The sequence below is a fragment of the Orbicella franksi genome, chromosome 13, assembly GCF_964199315.1.
Source record: "Orbicella franksi chromosome 13, jaOrbFran1.1, whole genome shotgun sequence".
Classification (NCBI taxonomy): Eukaryota; Metazoa; Cnidaria; class Anthozoa; order Scleractinia; family Merulinidae; genus Orbicella; species Orbicella franksi.
The window spans coordinates 3510997-3529300 of NC_138157.1; the positions used below are offsets into that span (position 1 = coordinate 3510997).

At 38.9% G+C, this 18304-nt stretch overlaps 2 protein-coding genes across 2 annotated transcripts in view; both read right to left on the reverse strand.

Moving 5' to 3' along the window:
- Nucleotides 1-304: 304 nt before the first annotated feature.
- On the reverse strand, nucleotides 305-5989 carry LOC145466377 (uncharacterized). Its single transcript, XM_081450096.1, has 4 exons — nucleotides 4085-5989; nucleotides 3869-3929; nucleotides 2589-3004; nucleotides 305-2186 (listed from the first exon to the last, which is right to left on the reverse strand). Exons 1-4 carry the CDS (start codon nucleotides 4114-4116, stop codon nucleotides 1850-1852), a joined length of 846 nt encoding a protein of 281 aa, XP_081306222.1. The 5' UTR covers nucleotides 4117-5989; the 3' UTR covers nucleotides 305-1849.
- A 6768-nt stretch (nucleotides 5990-12757) lies between these two features.
- Nucleotides 12758-18304, reverse strand: part of LOC145466346 (Fanconi anemia group A protein homolog) — a 34284-nt gene continuing 28737 nt past the window's right edge. Inside the window, exons 44-52 of the mRNA XM_081450062.1 lie at nucleotides 17943-18008; nucleotides 17322-17357; nucleotides 17046-17091; nucleotides 16665-16704; nucleotides 16522-16575; nucleotides 15564-15600; nucleotides 15125-15235; nucleotides 14576-14668; nucleotides 12758-13682 (exon numbers count right to left, since the gene is read on the reverse strand). Of these exons, the coding sequence (XP_081306188.1) occupies nucleotides 13608-13682; nucleotides 14576-14668; nucleotides 15125-15235; nucleotides 15564-15600; nucleotides 16522-16575; nucleotides 16665-16704; nucleotides 17046-17091; nucleotides 17322-17357; nucleotides 17943-18008 (558 nt within the window). The 3' untranslated portion in view covers nucleotides 12758-13607. The remainder of the gene's footprint in view (nucleotides 13683-14575; nucleotides 14669-15124; nucleotides 15236-15563; nucleotides 15601-16521; nucleotides 16576-16664; nucleotides 16705-17045; nucleotides 17092-17321; nucleotides 17358-17942; nucleotides 18009-18304) is intronic.

Below are 18304 nucleotides of genomic sequence, written 5' to 3' on the forward strand. Positions count from 1 at the left end.
ATCGATTTTGGCCATTTTGGTCCTAAATAGGGTATGGATTTTTTTCTCTAGTCTTCAATTGGGTATGTTTTTTACAAGAAACTACTTTTTCATTAACATCAATAAGACCATCTACAAAAGCCCTTCATAAATTATGTTTAGGGTAACCGTGCCAGCCAGCCACAATGGTCATAAATAGAGAACCAAATTTTTGGTCAGGTCATAAATAGGGTAGGGAAAATAGCAGATTTTGGTCATAAGTAGCGTAAGGGTTTTTGGGAAGTGGGCCACATACCCCCACCCAATTTTTCTGGAAGCACCCCCCCCCCTCCCAAAACCGGGACTACCACTGCCTTAAATAAACTGTGGTCAAAAGATTGATGGGGCAACATATCTCACTCTCTTGTCCAAGTAAATAACTCTCCAGCCCTAGCCTCTTACCTAGTAAATACACTCAAGTCAAGATATTGTTGAGGAAAGTACATTCCACCTTGCTGCCAAAATAATTTCCATTTCCGATCTCTTTTGGTACAATGAAATAGGTCCAGAACGAAGAGGGATCCCGGGCCTGGCACTCAAATTAAAATATGCAGAACCTCTTTTTTGCACAGCCACGCAAGGCTCAAAGTTAAAACTAAATTATTTCTGTTGAACTTGTTTTCCCAAAGCTTTGGTTCATTGTTGGCCCTTTTCTTCTGGTCCCTAGGAAATACATATATTACTTTTTCAGTGTGTGGTGACCATCAAGTACACAATGTTTGTCTTGCCTAGGCTTGATTTCCGAAGCTTTCTTTAGTCTGATCTATGTTCCTTCCCAAGAAGGGGGAGGAGTGCTGGCTCCTTTCTCGAAAAGTGGCTGGCAATTGAGCCTGGGTCTTGCCAGCAGATCTGCAAATCAATGCTGGTAAGGCATTCATCAATGTTACATGTTTGTAATAGTTTCAGGTGTCTGCTGACTTCCTTTCCAAATATTTTTTTAATCAATAAATTTATTAATCATTTTGAACAGTTTGGTGTTGAAAAATTGAACGAATTATACTCATATATGCTGTACAACTGAGTCCAAATAATTTATAAGTGGCAGTTTAATTATTGTACCTTTTATTTACATATTGATATTTTACAATAATCACTCTTTAGTTTTTTTATAAAACCTATCAGCTATATTTTTCAAAAAGCTCCACAGAACATCTTTGCTCTGTTTTTTATTCACTGTATCAAAAAACAAATCACTCTCCAAAATAACCTGGTCAACTGTAGCCAAATGTAGAAAAAGGCATGTATGACAGACTTGCAGTATATCTTGTACTAAAAAATAAATCACACCTGCCTTGCAATGAAAATTCTCATGTCAACTGCCAGCTAAATAAGATAATAAAGGTTACTGAGCACTACACGTTCCATTTTTTCAAAGAAAGGTATGTCTCAGGCTACCATTTCATATTCACAGAGATATTCCAAAATTAATATATTAATCCAAATGTTACATACCGGTAATCAACTAGCACTAGTGTCACACAAGAAGAGTATAAGATCATAACGTCTTCACAGACTGCACGGATCAAGAGTAGCAGGGTCTGTCCAGTAAAGACTCTGAGGGCAGATATTCTCTCAGGTTAACAGTACACGTATATGGTTGCACACAAGAGAATTATTGCACGACTCTATCATTGATGAAAAATGACTGCTGCAAGTTTTTACCCAAATTTTTGGTCAGGTCATAACTAGGGTAGAGAAAATCACAGATTTTGCACATAAATAGGGTACCGTAAGGGTTTTGGCAAGTGGGCCGCACACCCCCACCCACCTGCACACCCCAGGCCATTACCCTGTCAAAGTCACAGGAAAACAATGGCTTTAAATCACACTGTTATGTAAAATAATGATCACTCATAAGAATTGGGCAATCATTGAATTCTACATGAAAGTCATATAATAACTCTACAAGCTGGGGTTCTGGCCGAGGGCCGCCAGAAAAGCCACACTCCTCAAGAGTCTTATGTCGATCCAGCTGCACTCTTTTCCCTTCTTTAGTGGTGCAGTATATGATAACTTTCCTTGTCGTTCCTCCAAACCTCTCATGGATTATTGATTCTATAGAATAAACTGGTATGTGGGCATGAACAAAGATCTGGAAATGTCCTGGATAAGACTTCAAGTGTGGCAGGTTGGCAAATGTGACAAGTTTGAGCTCCATACTTATAAACCTGTCAAACAAGAAAATCAGATTAATACCAGAATATTATGTTATTAATTTATAAAAGCAATTGACTGATTATGCAGCACTTTGTGTTTGTATATGTTTACATCCAGAATGTTTGCAAAGTCTACAAAGTGTAACACAACCTTGACTAAATCAATGCATACAGAAGAATTATTTTGTATAAAACTTCATCCAAAAATTTATTAATTACGATAATCTTGCAATGAAAGGTCTGAGGTACCAAATAAATACTGGAGTTCAAATAATAAACACTGGACCAACAGGGATGTCTGAGCATGTAATAAACTTACAGTCCCTACATTCACACTGTATGTGATACACTGAATATTTATAATAAAGAATATTACTAGGCACTTATGTATCACGTAAGACAAGGTCAGCTTACCTCGGATACTTTTCTTTAGGAGGTTGCCATAATCCCAGTTTACAACAAGGACATTGTTCCAGCTCTTCTCTCTCAAACTTCAAAACTGGTAGCCCATCATCTTGGACACACTCTTCCTTCTTGTAATATTTCAAGCCTTTGGAAAACTCAAGATAGTCCAGCAGACCATTAGCATCTCTATCTAGCTTCTTTGCAAGGACATACAACTCAAGGTTGTTAGCAGGTGCATTTAAGTCTCGCATTCCTGCATAGAACTCCTCATATGACAAGCTACCATCACCATCAACATCAAAACGACGAAAGAGATCAATAGCCCGGGCATAGTTATCAAGCATCCATTTGTCCATACGAGCTACAAATGCAACATGAAGATCATCTGCAGCCTCAAAGGCTGATGCTGCTTTCTCGAGCTTTTCCTGTGAAATGCAAAAATATTTAATAATCATAACAAACATAATATTGGGCTTATTTATTTGTTCCTACTGTAATTTAAATAACCTACTCTTGGGTGGAGGCACAGGGACCTCATTATTAGTGTGATCAACTTCATAGGACAAATGACATAGACCTGTCACAGTTTCCAGTCATTTCTGAACATTCTGAAGATTGCCAGTGCTTTTTAAAGATTTTCATGATATGTCAAACACAGACGACAATCACATGTACAAAGATTACGATTGATTGATCACATGATTAGCTGTGCTCACCAAGACATGAACAATACTATGTCAGCAAAACAATTTCCGTGTTTTTTAACGCCATAATTTGGCGGACAAAGAGATTTTGACACCCCCCTCTCTCAACCTCCATCAGCATTGCAAGAGATTCTTGTACCTTCCTTTTCTTCTTGTTAGACACCCCTCTAATATTATGATACCATCAATAATCTTTCAAGTACTTAAATCATGTGTAAAACTCGATCTTCAGAGAGCCAACCATTCTGTCACTGACATTTAGGTGACAACAAGTTCTTATAACTAACTAATCGTAAGTTTGTATCTGAATCCTCAAATTCATATTACCAGTTTCTTCGTATATTAAAAGCACAACTCCGGACAACAGCTTTCAGTTTCTTTTATAAATCATTCGATGGGATCACGAATTATCAGTTTAGACTTAGATGAAAGGTATTTAAAACAAAAGCTTAGTAAGTTACATGTACATGTACCTTAGGTTTACTTAGGTAACTACGTATTCTCTTTTATAACATAGTATAACAATAAGCTAACGAATTGAGAACGACTGAATGACTGTATTTTACTGAAAGACTGCTTTTTTACCTTGGCTAACTCATCCTTTGACTTCTTAACTTTCTTTGCCCCTTTCTTTTTACCTCCAGATCTAGATCACACGAAACAGAAAGATACAAAATTAGAATAGATTACTATGCAGCTATGAACCAACTGTGATTGCGCTCAGATAGAGATCGACTTTGGACGATTTATACTCGATCGTTTCAATTATTAGAGTCAATAGTCAAAATTGTATTTACATACTTGGATTTTCCCCCTTTCTTTTTCACTGGCATCTTTAGAACAAGTCCAGTTTCACCAATTACACTTGGAAGTAATAACACCAGCAATTATCAGAGGTGATGGCATTCGGGAAGTCAAAAATTACCAAGGCAACAACACGGACGAAAGGATCTGGGAACAAGCCATTTTCTGATGTGCTAATGATTGCGCATGACTCAGTTACTTTAATGCCGCTGGTCATGTTCAAGTCTGATTTTTTGGCGGGGGGGGGGTGGGGGACGGCGGGGAGAGAAAGGGGAAAATTCTATGATTTGGGCAGTGGTACACGAGAAAGTGAGACCTTTTAAACTTTTTCTTTTTGGGAATTTTAAAAAAGCACTTATTTTGATCTTTGGACACAAAGTTCACCAACCAAAAGACACGTGGGCGGAACGAGATTGTCCAACTTAGGTGTAAAGATCGGGGGCGGGGGGAGAGGCTGGGGGGGCTGCAGTCCCCCCCAAATTTAAGCAAGTCAGTTTTCTGGGGCAACAGGAGAAATTTTGGACAAAGGGTTTTTACATGTAAAACGTTTCCCTTTGTTTCGAGAAATTACAATGTCACTTGAAAACAGAGAACAACAATACTGGTAATCAATATACAATAAGACTCAATACTCAAAAGTAGTACGAGTCGGTATTTTCTTGACACCCCTTATTTTTCGTGTCCCATATTGCCCCTAGGCTAAAGCTTTACTTTTGTAAGAATTTGGAATTTTTTTTCATTCCCAATGCCCACTTTTAAGCATTGCAGAAATTTCACTGTGTCCTTACAGAAGTGTGCTTTAATGTCAATGCTACCGTGTCGAAATTCCATAAAACGCAAAACACGCAATTTCTTCCTCTTGTGCTCTTTACCAAATGTCATGAATTACAAAGAGATAGTGTCAGAGGGTTGAAAAGTAAAAGGGACTCTCAACAAGAATGGAGGAGTGCTCCCAGCTCGGTACCTATGTCCACTGTTACGGACATGTGCTCAACCCCGCCCTTCAGGATATACTATGACACAGATTGAACCATTCCATAACGCTCTGTGCACTATCCAGGCTCTGTATTCTTAAAGGCGAGTCCCAAACGACACGCCCTGTTTGGCGACACAGAAGTAGAAGGCGAGGGTCTGAAACTGACGCTGAAGTCACGCAGTGGTCATGCCGGTGTGAAAGCTGTGAAGGCATAGTAAAAGGTCTGCTCACGCTGTTTTCAGACAAAGATTCAAAACCTACTCTGAGAACAGAGCTTTTTTGACCGCCATTCGTTACTTGAAATTTATCTTTTGACTGTCTGTATTGAATATAGTCCTAAGCAACAAAAGTAGTCTGTGCCGATATCGATATCGACGTCACCTCCGCCTGTAGAGACGCCAACATGACCATTCAAATCCTACGCTGATATCGGAGTGTGGAAGGTTTCAGCAGCGTATGGCAGATAGTACCAGCAATGGGTCTGAAAATTAAGCAGTGGCTGACAAATTCTCCGTTTGAATTACGAGAAACCATGCCGTGGCACCCACACACAAGACATCGCGCCGCATTCAAGCCCTTGTAGGTGAACACACGCAAAGCCAAATGCAGCTGACACTGGAACCGCACCACCGCATTACAGTTACATTGTACTATGTGTCCCTCGATAAGGTGCTTTCAGAGCTTGAGGTTAGGTTCAATGGAAATAACCAGGAAATACTTTGTGCTTTGAGAGACATGTGTGCATATCCTTGTAGTGATACCAGCTACATCTTGTTCTGCAGAACGATCATTCAGCGCGCTACACAGATTGAAAACCGACCTCCACAACATGGGGCAACAGAGTGTCAGTAACATCGCACTGATTGACACTGAAAGGGAATAGGTCAACTCTGTATTAAACAATGACAAGGATCGTATTATTGATATTTCCGGCTTCACAATGGAAGAGACAGTTATTTCTTTCTATTTTTATTACCCCCCCCCCCCCCTGGAAAAAATTTCCGGTACGCCTATGCTCGCAAACTGGGATACAACGTAGCGAGGACAATTGCGCTGAGGTTGTTTCGATTTCCAGGCCTTACTGCGCACTATCTAGGGTTTGTTTACGTTTCTTTATTAAAATGTAGCATTTCGTAACTACCTACTTCAAGTCAATTCACGACGGTCATGAATTAAACTGACGTGAAGGTCATGAATTATATATAGTACCAAATCCCAGTTCCCAGCCTACCTTTGGCTAAAAATCCTAGTTGCCAAATCTGAAGTCCCATTCCCAGTTTTTGTTCTTGTTTGTTTCATTTTTGCCATTTATATCTATATTCACAACATAGTAATGTATATGAGAAGGAAGCCCAGGGAAGCCATGCAATAAGGTTTATGTAAAGGGCCACTAAGGCTTACGTAAAGGAGGTTTTGTTGTTTGTAAACTAATGTGCATAATGAATTAAAAGCACTGCATGGTCCACAAATTCCCCCTTCGCACCGAGAATCTTCAGTTTAACAATTCTGTATAATTATCGTTTGTAATTCTCTCGGGCTGCAGTTCAAGTTCAACATAAGTTTGCAGTTTTCTGTGTCAAACAATAGAGTCGGAGTAAAGACATGAAAGAAGAAAAATCCTATTCACATTTTCGAATTTGTTTATCCCTTTCCCAGAGTTGAAATCCCAGTCCCAGTGGAGTAAATCACATTTTCCCAGTTCAAAAACAAGGTGAACCCCATTTCCCATTATACCTCTTCATGGCCTTCTGCAATCGATAGGTGCGAAGCTCTACTACTTCGTTCTTTCTGATATTACTAGACTAGACAACTGTATGAATCAAAGAAAAGGTTGGTAAAGAATAAAATCGATTCGCATTGCATCAGAGTAAGGCAAAAAACATCAAGGTGGCATAATGTTAACCAGCCAGTTTAAGACGTTTTAAAGCTAAAGATTAAGTCCACGCGCTTTAATTTCTTCATGCCAGTTGGAGCCAATTAGCAAGGGATTGCAGTTATCGCTAAGAACATAATTTAGCCACGCAAAAGCTACAAGTGCATCTGGGTTTTCTTTGGAGGTGAGGCTTGGAGGCGTAGCGGCTACATTTTGTATGGTGTTGTTGAAAAGAGTTACTAGTAAGCTACGGGAGGTGCTTCCTTCTTCTTAGTCCGTCGAGTGTGAAAAAAAAAACACATTCACAGGAGAGAAAAAATGGCCGGGCGATTTGTTGTTGTTGTTGTCGCGAATATCGCCACCAGTTTGCACTTGGCCATTTTTGTTTTTATCTTTGGCCGGTACTTGTCAAATTGTGCTTGGTTTATGAAGTTCACAAATTCTTGAGTCAGTTCTTTTACCCTCATTGTGAAGAATTCTGTTTTTATCGCTTGACGACTGATGTCAAGTTTACCAGGCTAAAATCCTTTCGTCAAATGTACCTGCAGGTAAACTGACCTTTCTACAGGATATTCCAGAGTCATTTTTGCTTCTCGACATGTCTCAACGGCTATTAAAACCATTTGCGTATTTTGAGAGAATTTTAAACCTCCCGGAAATTGTAACTACAAACAAAAGTTTGACGATTCAAACAAGTGAATTTCTATCAAAGGAATCATTACAGTTTCGACGAGTTTCTACATTTTACAATTTTTAGTTCAACACTATTAAGTTCTACACGTTTCATTGTTCATTAATAATAAACAAAATGCACCCTGACTCGTTTTTTTTTCATATTTGGCAGTTCTTGTTAAAACTTAAAACTAAGTCTTCACCTTGCCATTGTGTATTTCCCGCGGAGCTGGGGTAGTTCTGCTCTGAAACTAGCCCCAGTTCAGTTTTTTTCTTATTTATCGGCTGCTATTTTAAATGTCATTCCAACTTATTACCATTCTGTCAGGATGAAATATCTCAGTCAACAAATTCAATTCAGCCAGAGTCTGGACCAGTTTTCCACATTCACAGAAGTTAAGAAGCCGTACCTCGCCGCCTGTGAACTCGTACTGATGGTACTTTTACACCTCCAGCGAGAACACTTCTAATTCTAAGACAAATCCTTAAACACAGTATAGTCTGCTGAAATTAACGGCCTATTTAGTAAAGCCTTTATTAACAAAGATTCATTACAATAATCAAGTCTTGCAACATATTATTGGTACTAAAAACTGGTAGTGACCACAACATTTCGGTAAATCTGAAAAATAACATCAAAATTTGTGACATACTTGGAATATTGCACCGGATAATTCTCCTAGAAAGCCGCCAAGTTCAATTAATAGGCGCCGTTTGTAAGAGAGTAACCAGCGGTTTGACAAACGGCGTCAATAAAACAATTCAAATTGATCTTTTGAAGAGCGTTTTGACCCGTTTTCGTTCAATTCGACACCACAACTGACCAAATTTTGCTTGCTTAATTTTTCCATTTAAGATATATGTCTCTATTTTTGTTCCCCGGGGTAAATTTCTAAATTTTAGGTGTGAACAATGAAGTTAAGAAGATCACTTCCTAGAATATAAAAAATAAGAGTTGGCGCAGAAGATTAAAATAAGGGATTAACTAAACCAAGATCACCAGAGCTAGAGTTCACTACAGTGAAGACATTTTACAGACTTTCTTCCCCTCTCACAGCTTTATTAAAACCCAAACAATTTTCAGAGTGTTGTGTAATTTATTGTAATCAGTCCCCAAACTGACCTGTTTAAGATGTTTGCAGTTTTGACGAGAACACTTCTGTCGACATGCCATTCTTCACGGATGCATTCAGGCCATAAATTAAATCAATTTAGCTTTTTAAGGACTAATAACAAGATATCCGTAATATTATGTACTAAAAAACTATAATTCCTTTATATGGAAATGTTAATTTAGAATGATGCCTGTTTTTCAAGCAATTTACCATTATTTTAGAGGAACGTCTTTGATATTTCAAGGATTTTCAAGTTGGAGACAGACTCACCATTTTCAGTAATTTTTTTTTTTCTGCACTAAAATCAGTTGACCATATCTTGCCACCTGAGCAATTTTATTACTGGGCTCCAGGCGCCATGTGCGCGACACAAACCTTAAGCAAAGGATAAAAATAACTTGAGAGGGTAGCATTGAAATTAAACAGAGATCAAAAGTAAGAGCACAGATGAAGACTATGAGGTCATTTTTTTCCTGATCCTCATGTTTTAAAACTATTTACGTGATTCTGCCATTAAAAGTAGTCGCTAAGCCATATCACGCCACCTGACAATTCGTATTGTTGGTATTCCGGACATCTCTGAGAAACACTTCAAACAACTGTAATAAATCTTACATGAAGACAGCTAAATCTACTCAGGCAATAACAATACATGTCAGTATAAAATAATGTAAAACAACCAATCACACTCAGTCAAATCAAAGACCATCAATTAGAGAAGAGATGAAGTCATTCGTCAGTATATACCGTAAAAAATCTGTCTGATAAAGTCATCCTTTAAGTGACAGAGTGAGAAGGGAATACAGATTTTTACGATTTTTCAAAATTGTGTAAAATCGTTTCAAGCTATTGCCGGTTGAGTCAACACAAGAGTTTCAAAAACATATCTGCCTCAGCTGAATCAGATGGGTTTGTCATCGCGATTGATACAATGGTTCCTGATCATTGTGTTTATCGGAATCCCGTGCTTCACTCCCAAAGTTTGCTCAGCTTCCCGATATTCTACTTCAGCCATGTACGTCAAGGCTGTTACAAGATTCCAAAGAACAATTTCTGCACCCAATGTCATGCTTGGAATTTACTCTCGTTCCAGTAACGTCGCTGCAATGTCCTTGTGGGAACAAGAAAAGTTGGATGAAGCTAAGGAAAGCCTCGCACAAACGGTCTTAACCTTGACTCTCTTGGATGTCGGCGGAGGTTTCGTTTTGCCGGTTGTCGGGGAAATTGTGTCCCACATAAAAAAGGAGAAAAACTTTGCTCCCACAAGACAAGCCTTTAGCGATTACAAAAGGATTTTAAATGACGAAATTTTGAAACCAGCCGAGAATGTCGACAAGAACATTATAAAAAGAGCGAAAACGGCTGTGGAACGGGCTCTGAAGACTGATGTTGAGAAGTTTCCTGCTTTAAGTAGAGTTCGAAAAGCGTTTAGTAGGGCAAGCAAATGGTTTAAAGGAGCTTCTTGGTTGGACGTGCTCGGGCCAATGGCATTGTTGTTTTATAGGAACATGAATTGCTTAAAGCTCAAAAAGCTAAACAGGAAATAGATGTTCATCTACTCCATTCGAGGGTGATCATACAATCGGATATTGTGTCCACATTTCTTCCTTCCTCCAAGTTACTGATAAGTACAACTAGCCCTCGAAAAACCCGGATCAAGTGTTTATTAATTCTTTTAGAATTTTGACTTCAGCAAACAACGACAACAACAACAACAACAACAACAAAACAGAAACGACAGCCTGCAAACCCAGCTTGAAATACAGACACAGCCCTCGGGGGGTCCATATGAGGACATATGAAGTCAGAAGCCCTGAGGCAGTACAGGCCCGGTCAGAAATCAACCACCCTATTCCGACACTCCATTCAGACTCATGCTTCCGGTGGATTGTCGCATGGTACTCATGATACCTGCGTGCTGTGTCCAACAGGATAGGTTTCCAACTTGCGAGCACGGAATGACTAGTCGACCTCTCGACTGCTACCACCCCTCTGGACGTGAAAGTAAAACAAGCACTAAGAGGAGCGCACGAAACTCTCCACCCAGCTTAGGAATGCGTGATTGCCTTCTGTGATCATTCCGATTTCAAAATGGACGTTTTATTAGCTCGTTTTAGCACTGATCTCGGATTTTTCTAAGAAACCGGAGTCGTTACCTGTGTCCTTATTTACTTATCCTATCATTACCAGAATTGTCCTCAGCCGGGTTGCTCTCAGGACTGAAATACTTTTCCGCATTCCATCTTACTGGATTTTTCTAAGAAACAAGTCGATACCTCTGTCCTTATTAACTTATCCTATCGTTACCAGAATTTTCCATAGTCGGGTTGCTCTCAGAAAAGACTTTGCCGCTTTCCATCCTACTATCCGAGGCATTTCTCCAGCCAGAAATCGCTTGAGTTTTTCCACAGTATGGATCCTTATAAGCCACAACTGAACCAGGCTGATGATCAGTAGACTGCCGGTGTTGCGACACCGATATGCATGTCATGTACGTACTGCACAGTAATCAGCGCCTCAAGGACTAATCTAGAGAAAATAGGTGCTTAGATCAGTAATTCACAAAGGAAAACTACGTTTAAACGTTTTATAATTATATGCTGTCTTCGGTCTCTTCGTGTCTTATCACAAAGAGTTTTTATGAAAATTGAAGCTTATTTACGAATGTATATATGTATATATGTGCGACAGTCGCCTTCTTGGATAAAGTTACTGCTTTCCATACACTCGGTTTCTAACTCAAGCATTTTAATATAATTTTCAGATCATTGTTCCACGGTACTGGTGTTGAAGCTTTTCTAGGAAAATTAAACGAGTTTTTGCTGGTACTCTGAATTGTTGGGGAGCCCGAAAGTCACTGAGAGTTACTTTCTTAAGAGACTGCTTAGTCTTTGAAATATCATATGACCAAAAAATCTTCAGAAATGCCATTAGAATAAAGTTCAATCTATTTGCTGATTATGTAGAATGAGAAATTCTTACTTACCTTTAAGAAGGCTTTTTCCATTGCCCTGCCTCTCTTATCTGTCTCCGCATACTTCAACATAGTGACTGTATCTAAATGTCTCACCGGCGAAGAAGGAATTAAGGCGGATTGCATCGTTCAGCATCGATTACTAAAGATTACTACAGTACAGTTCTGAAATGTCCCAAGTGGTGAGCACCACAGAGCCCAGCAATGCTTGAATCAAAACGTTAGAAGGAATGTTGCCACCTTGTGAAGCGAACTTTCAGTCTCAAAACTTCAAGAAACTAAGGTTCACGTGAAATGAAATGCTCAATGTTTAAATAAAACTCGCTGTATCCTTTTAAAGCTTCGCTCGCATTGCTAAAAGTCAGCAAACCTGACGCGAAGTGGATACAGCTCAAACTGAACTAAACATCGGTTGAGAGATTTGAAAATGAAATTTGGCTAAGGTGCGCATGGACAAAGAAAACTGCGTCGTTAAGTTTGAAGTTCATTATTAAATGTGTGAATTTCTCGCGCATAGCAAGGAATTAATAATAAGTTTTGTAACGTATCAAATCAGCGCGTTTAAGTTTTCATTGCATCATTTACATAACAGGCAAAGTATTACTTCAGAGACCACTGATTGCCTCTTAATCCCCTTGGCGTTAGTTTCTAAACATACTGGTGCATTTTTCATCTCGCATTTGACCGCATTACGTTATGTTGACTTTAAAAGCGCGGGAAAACGGGGCTTTGGATCCGTGGCGTTGCCACAAGTGTTAGACTCATGTGGTCGCGCACGAAGATACCGCGAAGCCACGAAATCAAATCGCTCTACATTCGGCCAAAGTGATTTGATGGACCACGAAACAAGGAGACAGACGCTTTCTTAACTACGATTAAGCGGTTAAATCTGATTTGAATATTGAGAACATTAATAATTTGAGAACCCTGACTTCCAACGGGTTTTCCAAAAGACTATTTTAAGACACGAGGTACATAAAAATAATTTTTAATGCCATGATCCACGCAAAATATGACCAATCATAATCAATGGGTGATCAAACACTCCCTAAACGCTTTCCTCATATCCCTGGAAATCGACGGACGTTTCCCACTTGACCATCCGTTCGGATGTCGTAACACCGAAGATCATGGTCCTTTGAATTGTTGATTATTCTGTCATTCAAGAGTCGTTATCCTTCGCTTTCCGAGAGTACTAAGAAGGCCGGAAACCTCTCAATGCATAATTGTCAAACCCACAAAAACTATTTTTCACTTAAAATACGATACTGTATAACATTTCAGAAATATCAACAATACTGTAAATCTTGCATATAAATACACGAGTTGCGTTCAGAGGGTGCGCACGTTTGATTATTTTTGTTTCCTTGTAATTTAAATTAACTCCATATTTATTTATTGTTCGAGATAATTTGCCCGCGTAGGACAAACTTAAAGCTAGTACCTGAGCCTCCGCTCCCTTAAACCAGCAGTCGAGACAAGAACCCATGTCATAGTATCAAGGCCACAAAGTCAATGTGAACTCATATTAACGCTAAAATTGGCAGAATATCCTTCTTAGATTGAGAAAAATTGAAACCTAAATAACTGAAGATAATATAATAGGGAGCTTAGGCAAACCACGGCGACGACGTCAACGAGAACATCGTAACCAAACAAACTTGTTGGATTAACCTTATCCTAACTGTTAAGAGTCCACTGAGTGTTGCTACCTCCAGGGGCTTCTAATTCCCAAAAAAATAACTCTTGCACGCCTTGCGTGCCTATGTTTATTATTAACAAGCGGACAGACACATGAATTTATAATTTATAACTTATAATTTATTTTTGTAATTTACATTCACTCAACAAAGATAATGAGACGATATAACCATCAGCCATTTCTTCTTCGAGATCTTATCACCATCCTACTATCTTCCCTGACGTTTTGTCAGTTGACTTTGCAGAAACTGTCGCAACTCCGACGAGCAAGAGGCGATGACGTCCTAACAAGAAAGAAAACATAAATGTACCGAGATTTACCTTCAGTGATTGCTTACATCAAAAAAGTAAAATGCTCATTTACAACATCACCACAGTCAAGTACTTTCTACTTCTTTGCTAAGACTCTCACAAAGTGCAATAACCCTGATGGGGTAAGTGTGTGTGTGTGTGTGATTTATTTTTTATTTATTTATTTAAAAAAAAAAACAATACAATTTTGAGTAGTAAGTGACAACAAGTTGATGATTCCTCCCCCCTCCCCCCTCTCCTCGTTCCCTGCAATTGAAATTTACAATACCTGCTACTTTTTTTTTGCTTTACTTGTTTCATTGAATTATCTGCGTAAGAATGATAACTTTGGTTTTGGTCTTACGACACTCAAATGAAAAGCGCTCTAAACAAATAAGGGTTGATCCTGACTGAGGAAGCTTGCGACAGAATACGAACAGCAAAACTGAAGACTGGCTAATTTTATCAAATTTGCCGTCCGTACACAGACATGACTCTTTTTATATCGTGACGAAGTGTGTAGCAAGCTTTTCGACTTGTTGTACGCCTGAGGTCCCTGAAGCCCGCATCTAAGGGGACCTGGTAATATGCTGCGCCGGAATTTCTATATTTCAGAAAGCCTCTGGCAATGTTTTAACAATGTAACGGTAAAATTGTGGGCCCGAGCCACGCCCCTGTTGGCCACTTTGTACGATTCTAAATAAGTGCTACAAGAAACCTGAACAGCTTCTTTGTTATTTCATATCACAAGGAGTGGTAAAGTTTGAATTTCCATTTGGCAGAATTTTTTCCGAACAAAACTCAAGTCCTTTAAGAATAGAATACAAATAAAAACGCAAGGATTTCACTTGGAAAGCCATGAATCATTATCTGAACAAAGAAGCACCTTTGATAAGTTCCTTAGAGACTCCACAGGAGAAGATAACACACAGTCACGAACAAACTTGGTAACCTGATGGCAGAAATCCAAATGAAGAGGCTGGAAAGGAAACAAATGTTATGTGATTATGACTGTTGGAGAACTCTATCTCATGAAATAAGTTGTTGTAGGGCAAAGGCATTAAGTAAAGAAATCTTTTTAATGTGTTCAAAAACTTTCCAACTGCCATAAAATCTGGCACTTTAATTTGGTAGGTCTCAAAATTAGCGAGGAGAGTTATGCAGTCGTACGATTCTATCACGATCTGCGATTTCTGGCGTCTATTTCGTCCACAACTAGTTTTTTAAGATTTACACGAGCACGTTACAGAGTTATAAGCAGGGCCTATGACATCCTGCGTTTTCGGTTGAAGCATGCATACATAGTTACTTTATGCATTCAAAGATAACGCGTGTTACGTCCAAATTCAGTGAGGATATTCAGGTATTGATGAGAGCCTCTCTTATTGCAAAATTCCTTTTAATATGACTCGTAACAGTGTTTGTTCTAACTTACCGAGCAAACAGCAGCCATGTTTACCACGCCACTGAGACACTCTTTCCGAAGAGAAACAAAAGAATTGTACATGCATAACATGACCTGAAGGAAGCCACTTATTCTCACCGCCTGTGTATGAAAAAGAAGCTGATTATCAAATTACTAATTAGTCATTCGAAAGAGACTATATTTATTAGGTGCATGGAAGTGAAGACAACCCACTTTTTTTTCTACGTTTTAGAAAACATACGAAGTTCCGTTGTATGAATCATGGTAAGGTGTCATTCCGAGCATACTGTGATGAAATTTTCCTACTCATACGCCCCTAATATCATTCATTTTTGTTTTCATCTTTAAAAATAGTTTAAAAAACCATGTATCAATATACTGGTGTATTATTGCAAACGAGGAGAAATCGGGAAACATAAAATTGGAAAATCTATAAAGTTTGCTATACCTCTTGTAAAATCTCACTGGGGAAGCTTGCAAAGAAGCTGAAAAAAGAAAAAAAGAGTTCTTGGTTTACATGTCATCGAGTTTCTACAATAAGTAGAAAACAATTAACTTACGAAGTGGCTCTATTCTGTAGCAAATTCACGGCAAAGCCGACTTCTGCACTACAGGGTTCTGTCTACTTCTCCCAAACTTCCTTCAAACCAGTTTGATGTTAATGTCACGAGTAAATTAAGTCAAACTCCTAGTTCAGGAAATGTAAGCAGTCGATACAAGGTTGCCGAAGATTGGGCAAAATTCCAGATTCTTTTCCAAGTGCTGACTTCATTTTCCATTACCTTTCCAGGTCAGAAAACTTATCAGAAGATTTCTATGATTTTCTACTCGTTTTCAACAGTGTCGGTGTCGAAGGTGTAAAGCATGTCACGTGCACGTGGTGCACGAGGATAGCGTGACTGCCTTTGAAAAAGCCAAGACTGCCGGGAAGACGAGATCACGAGCTCGGGTATAATGAGACATTGACTGTGAGGAGGTAGTGTCATCAAAATATACGTTGTTTTCCATCTGTCCCCTTGGATTGTGCAACATATGAACCACACGGTGTAGATTCGTACACATGCAGTTGAGGACACCTTCTTGATACTGTGATTCAAGCAATTATTTGCAACAACAAAAAGAAGAGCGAGTACTAAAGAACACTATAAACCCAACGAATACTCAACCGACATGCTCATTGTTAGCTTTTTCCAGACGTTCAGTTAGCAGGAGAAAAGCGCGAGAAACAGCAAGTCGAAAAAAAAAAAAAGGCGAGGGTTCCCCCTCTTCTTTGTCACTCTTCATTCTCTGTTCTGCTCTCCAACCAACTGAAACAGGCTAGTTGCTTCAGAGATAAAGTCGCCCTAATTTATACTTGTTCCCCAACTAATCTACCAACACAGAATCACGACCATGTCACGACAAACCTGAAGAATACAGCAGGATAGAGTCTGGTCAGTTGTTCTTTGAGAATCTGTGACCTGCGTTCATGAGTGAAAGGACAATTTGAACTAAGTAAGCGAAACAAAAATTTAAAAATGATATTTGAAACAAAAAAATCATGCCAAACCTCAGACCAAGAAGCGCTTCCTTGAATTCAATACTTTCATCTATAAAAAAGAAAAGAGAATAATTATCTAAACATGACTAATTACAAAACGTTGCGTTGCCCACGTTTACGTTACATTCAAGCACCGATAACTTTTCAGCTTACGGGATACGGGATTCCGTTTAAACCAGTTCTGTTGAACACAAAAATCCAGTCTGAATATTTGGTTATATGAAAATATGTGAACATACCTCCCTCCATCCACAACATAAATCGAAGGCAATCCGCAAATTGTCAAAGTAATTTGACAAAATGACGAAGATTATCCGCGATGAACTAGAGTCCCGTCCAGGGGGGTATTTCGATTTTGAAAATCAGTTTAGTTTAGTAACAAATTCTTACCAATTCTAAACACTGACAACGCTTTTGGGAAACATCTAAGCAGTTTCTGTAGAAGAAAATCAAAGCAGAATCACCCGTCAGCAAAAAGTGAAACGGAGACAGCTTTAACAGTACACTTAACATGGCAGCCACAAAACAATGAGACGGTGGCCATGTTGGTGTCCCAAATCAATCCTGTGGGAATTCATCTCATTTCTTATGTAAACAATTTCTTTAGTTCCAATAAATTTGCTTGGCTGCTGGCCACGTGAGTGCAAACACTCTGTCAAACCTTACCCATGCAGTGTCTCTCAAAACAGCATTATCTCCTATCTGGAAAAAAATAAATAACAACCAAACAGATTTAATACAAAAAGGACTAATACTAGTGTTGCCGGCGTGGCTTACATTGCATTATTACAATTGCACCTTTTGCTTGTGGGCCTCGTGGTTGACTGCTAAGACAATCACCTCAATCACCTCAATCACCTCAATCATCTCAATCATCTCAATCATCTCAATCATCTCAATCAATCAATCAATCAATCAATCAATCAATCAATCATCTCAATCAATCAATCAATCAATCATTTCACCACACGGAAAAATGAAATGATCTTCAAAGTGTGTTGGTAATTCAAACGGTTGCCTCTTCTAGCCTAAAATAGGTTATAAAAGAACTGGAACCAATGACCTCCACTTTAACAGTTCATTGCGTTATCAGTTGAGTAATAACGCCTTGATACATTGGGAGCAGTCAACGTGTAAATCTCCTAAATATTTATTACCTCAACCATAAAAGAAATGATGAACGAGAGAATATCATTCATTGTTTCAGAAGAGAAAGGTAATAGCTGAGCAGAGAAAAGATAACAATTGTATTCGAGGATATACTAGTTTAGTTTGTAAAGTACAAACCCCACGTCCATGAAGGATCATCTGTGAAAATTCTGCCATGATGCAGTCCAATAAGCAAACAGCAAGCTGCAACGGGAAAGTTGATTTGAAAACAAAAAACATTCATTAATTAACGGATTTATTATCCAAGTTATAATTTCTGGTTTTTGAGCAAAGGTTCGCTTCATCATTTTGTCCAGTCTGCGTTTACAGAGACCAATGCAGTCCCTGTGATTGGTTGGTATTTGCGCGCGAAAATTCGTAACCCGGCTGGCACGAACCAACCATGACTCTGTAAAGCTTCATCATCAGAACGCAATTTTTGGGTCAAATTTCAGACGTCCACGTCCTGTGTGTGGGGGGTGACTGAAAAAATACAATCT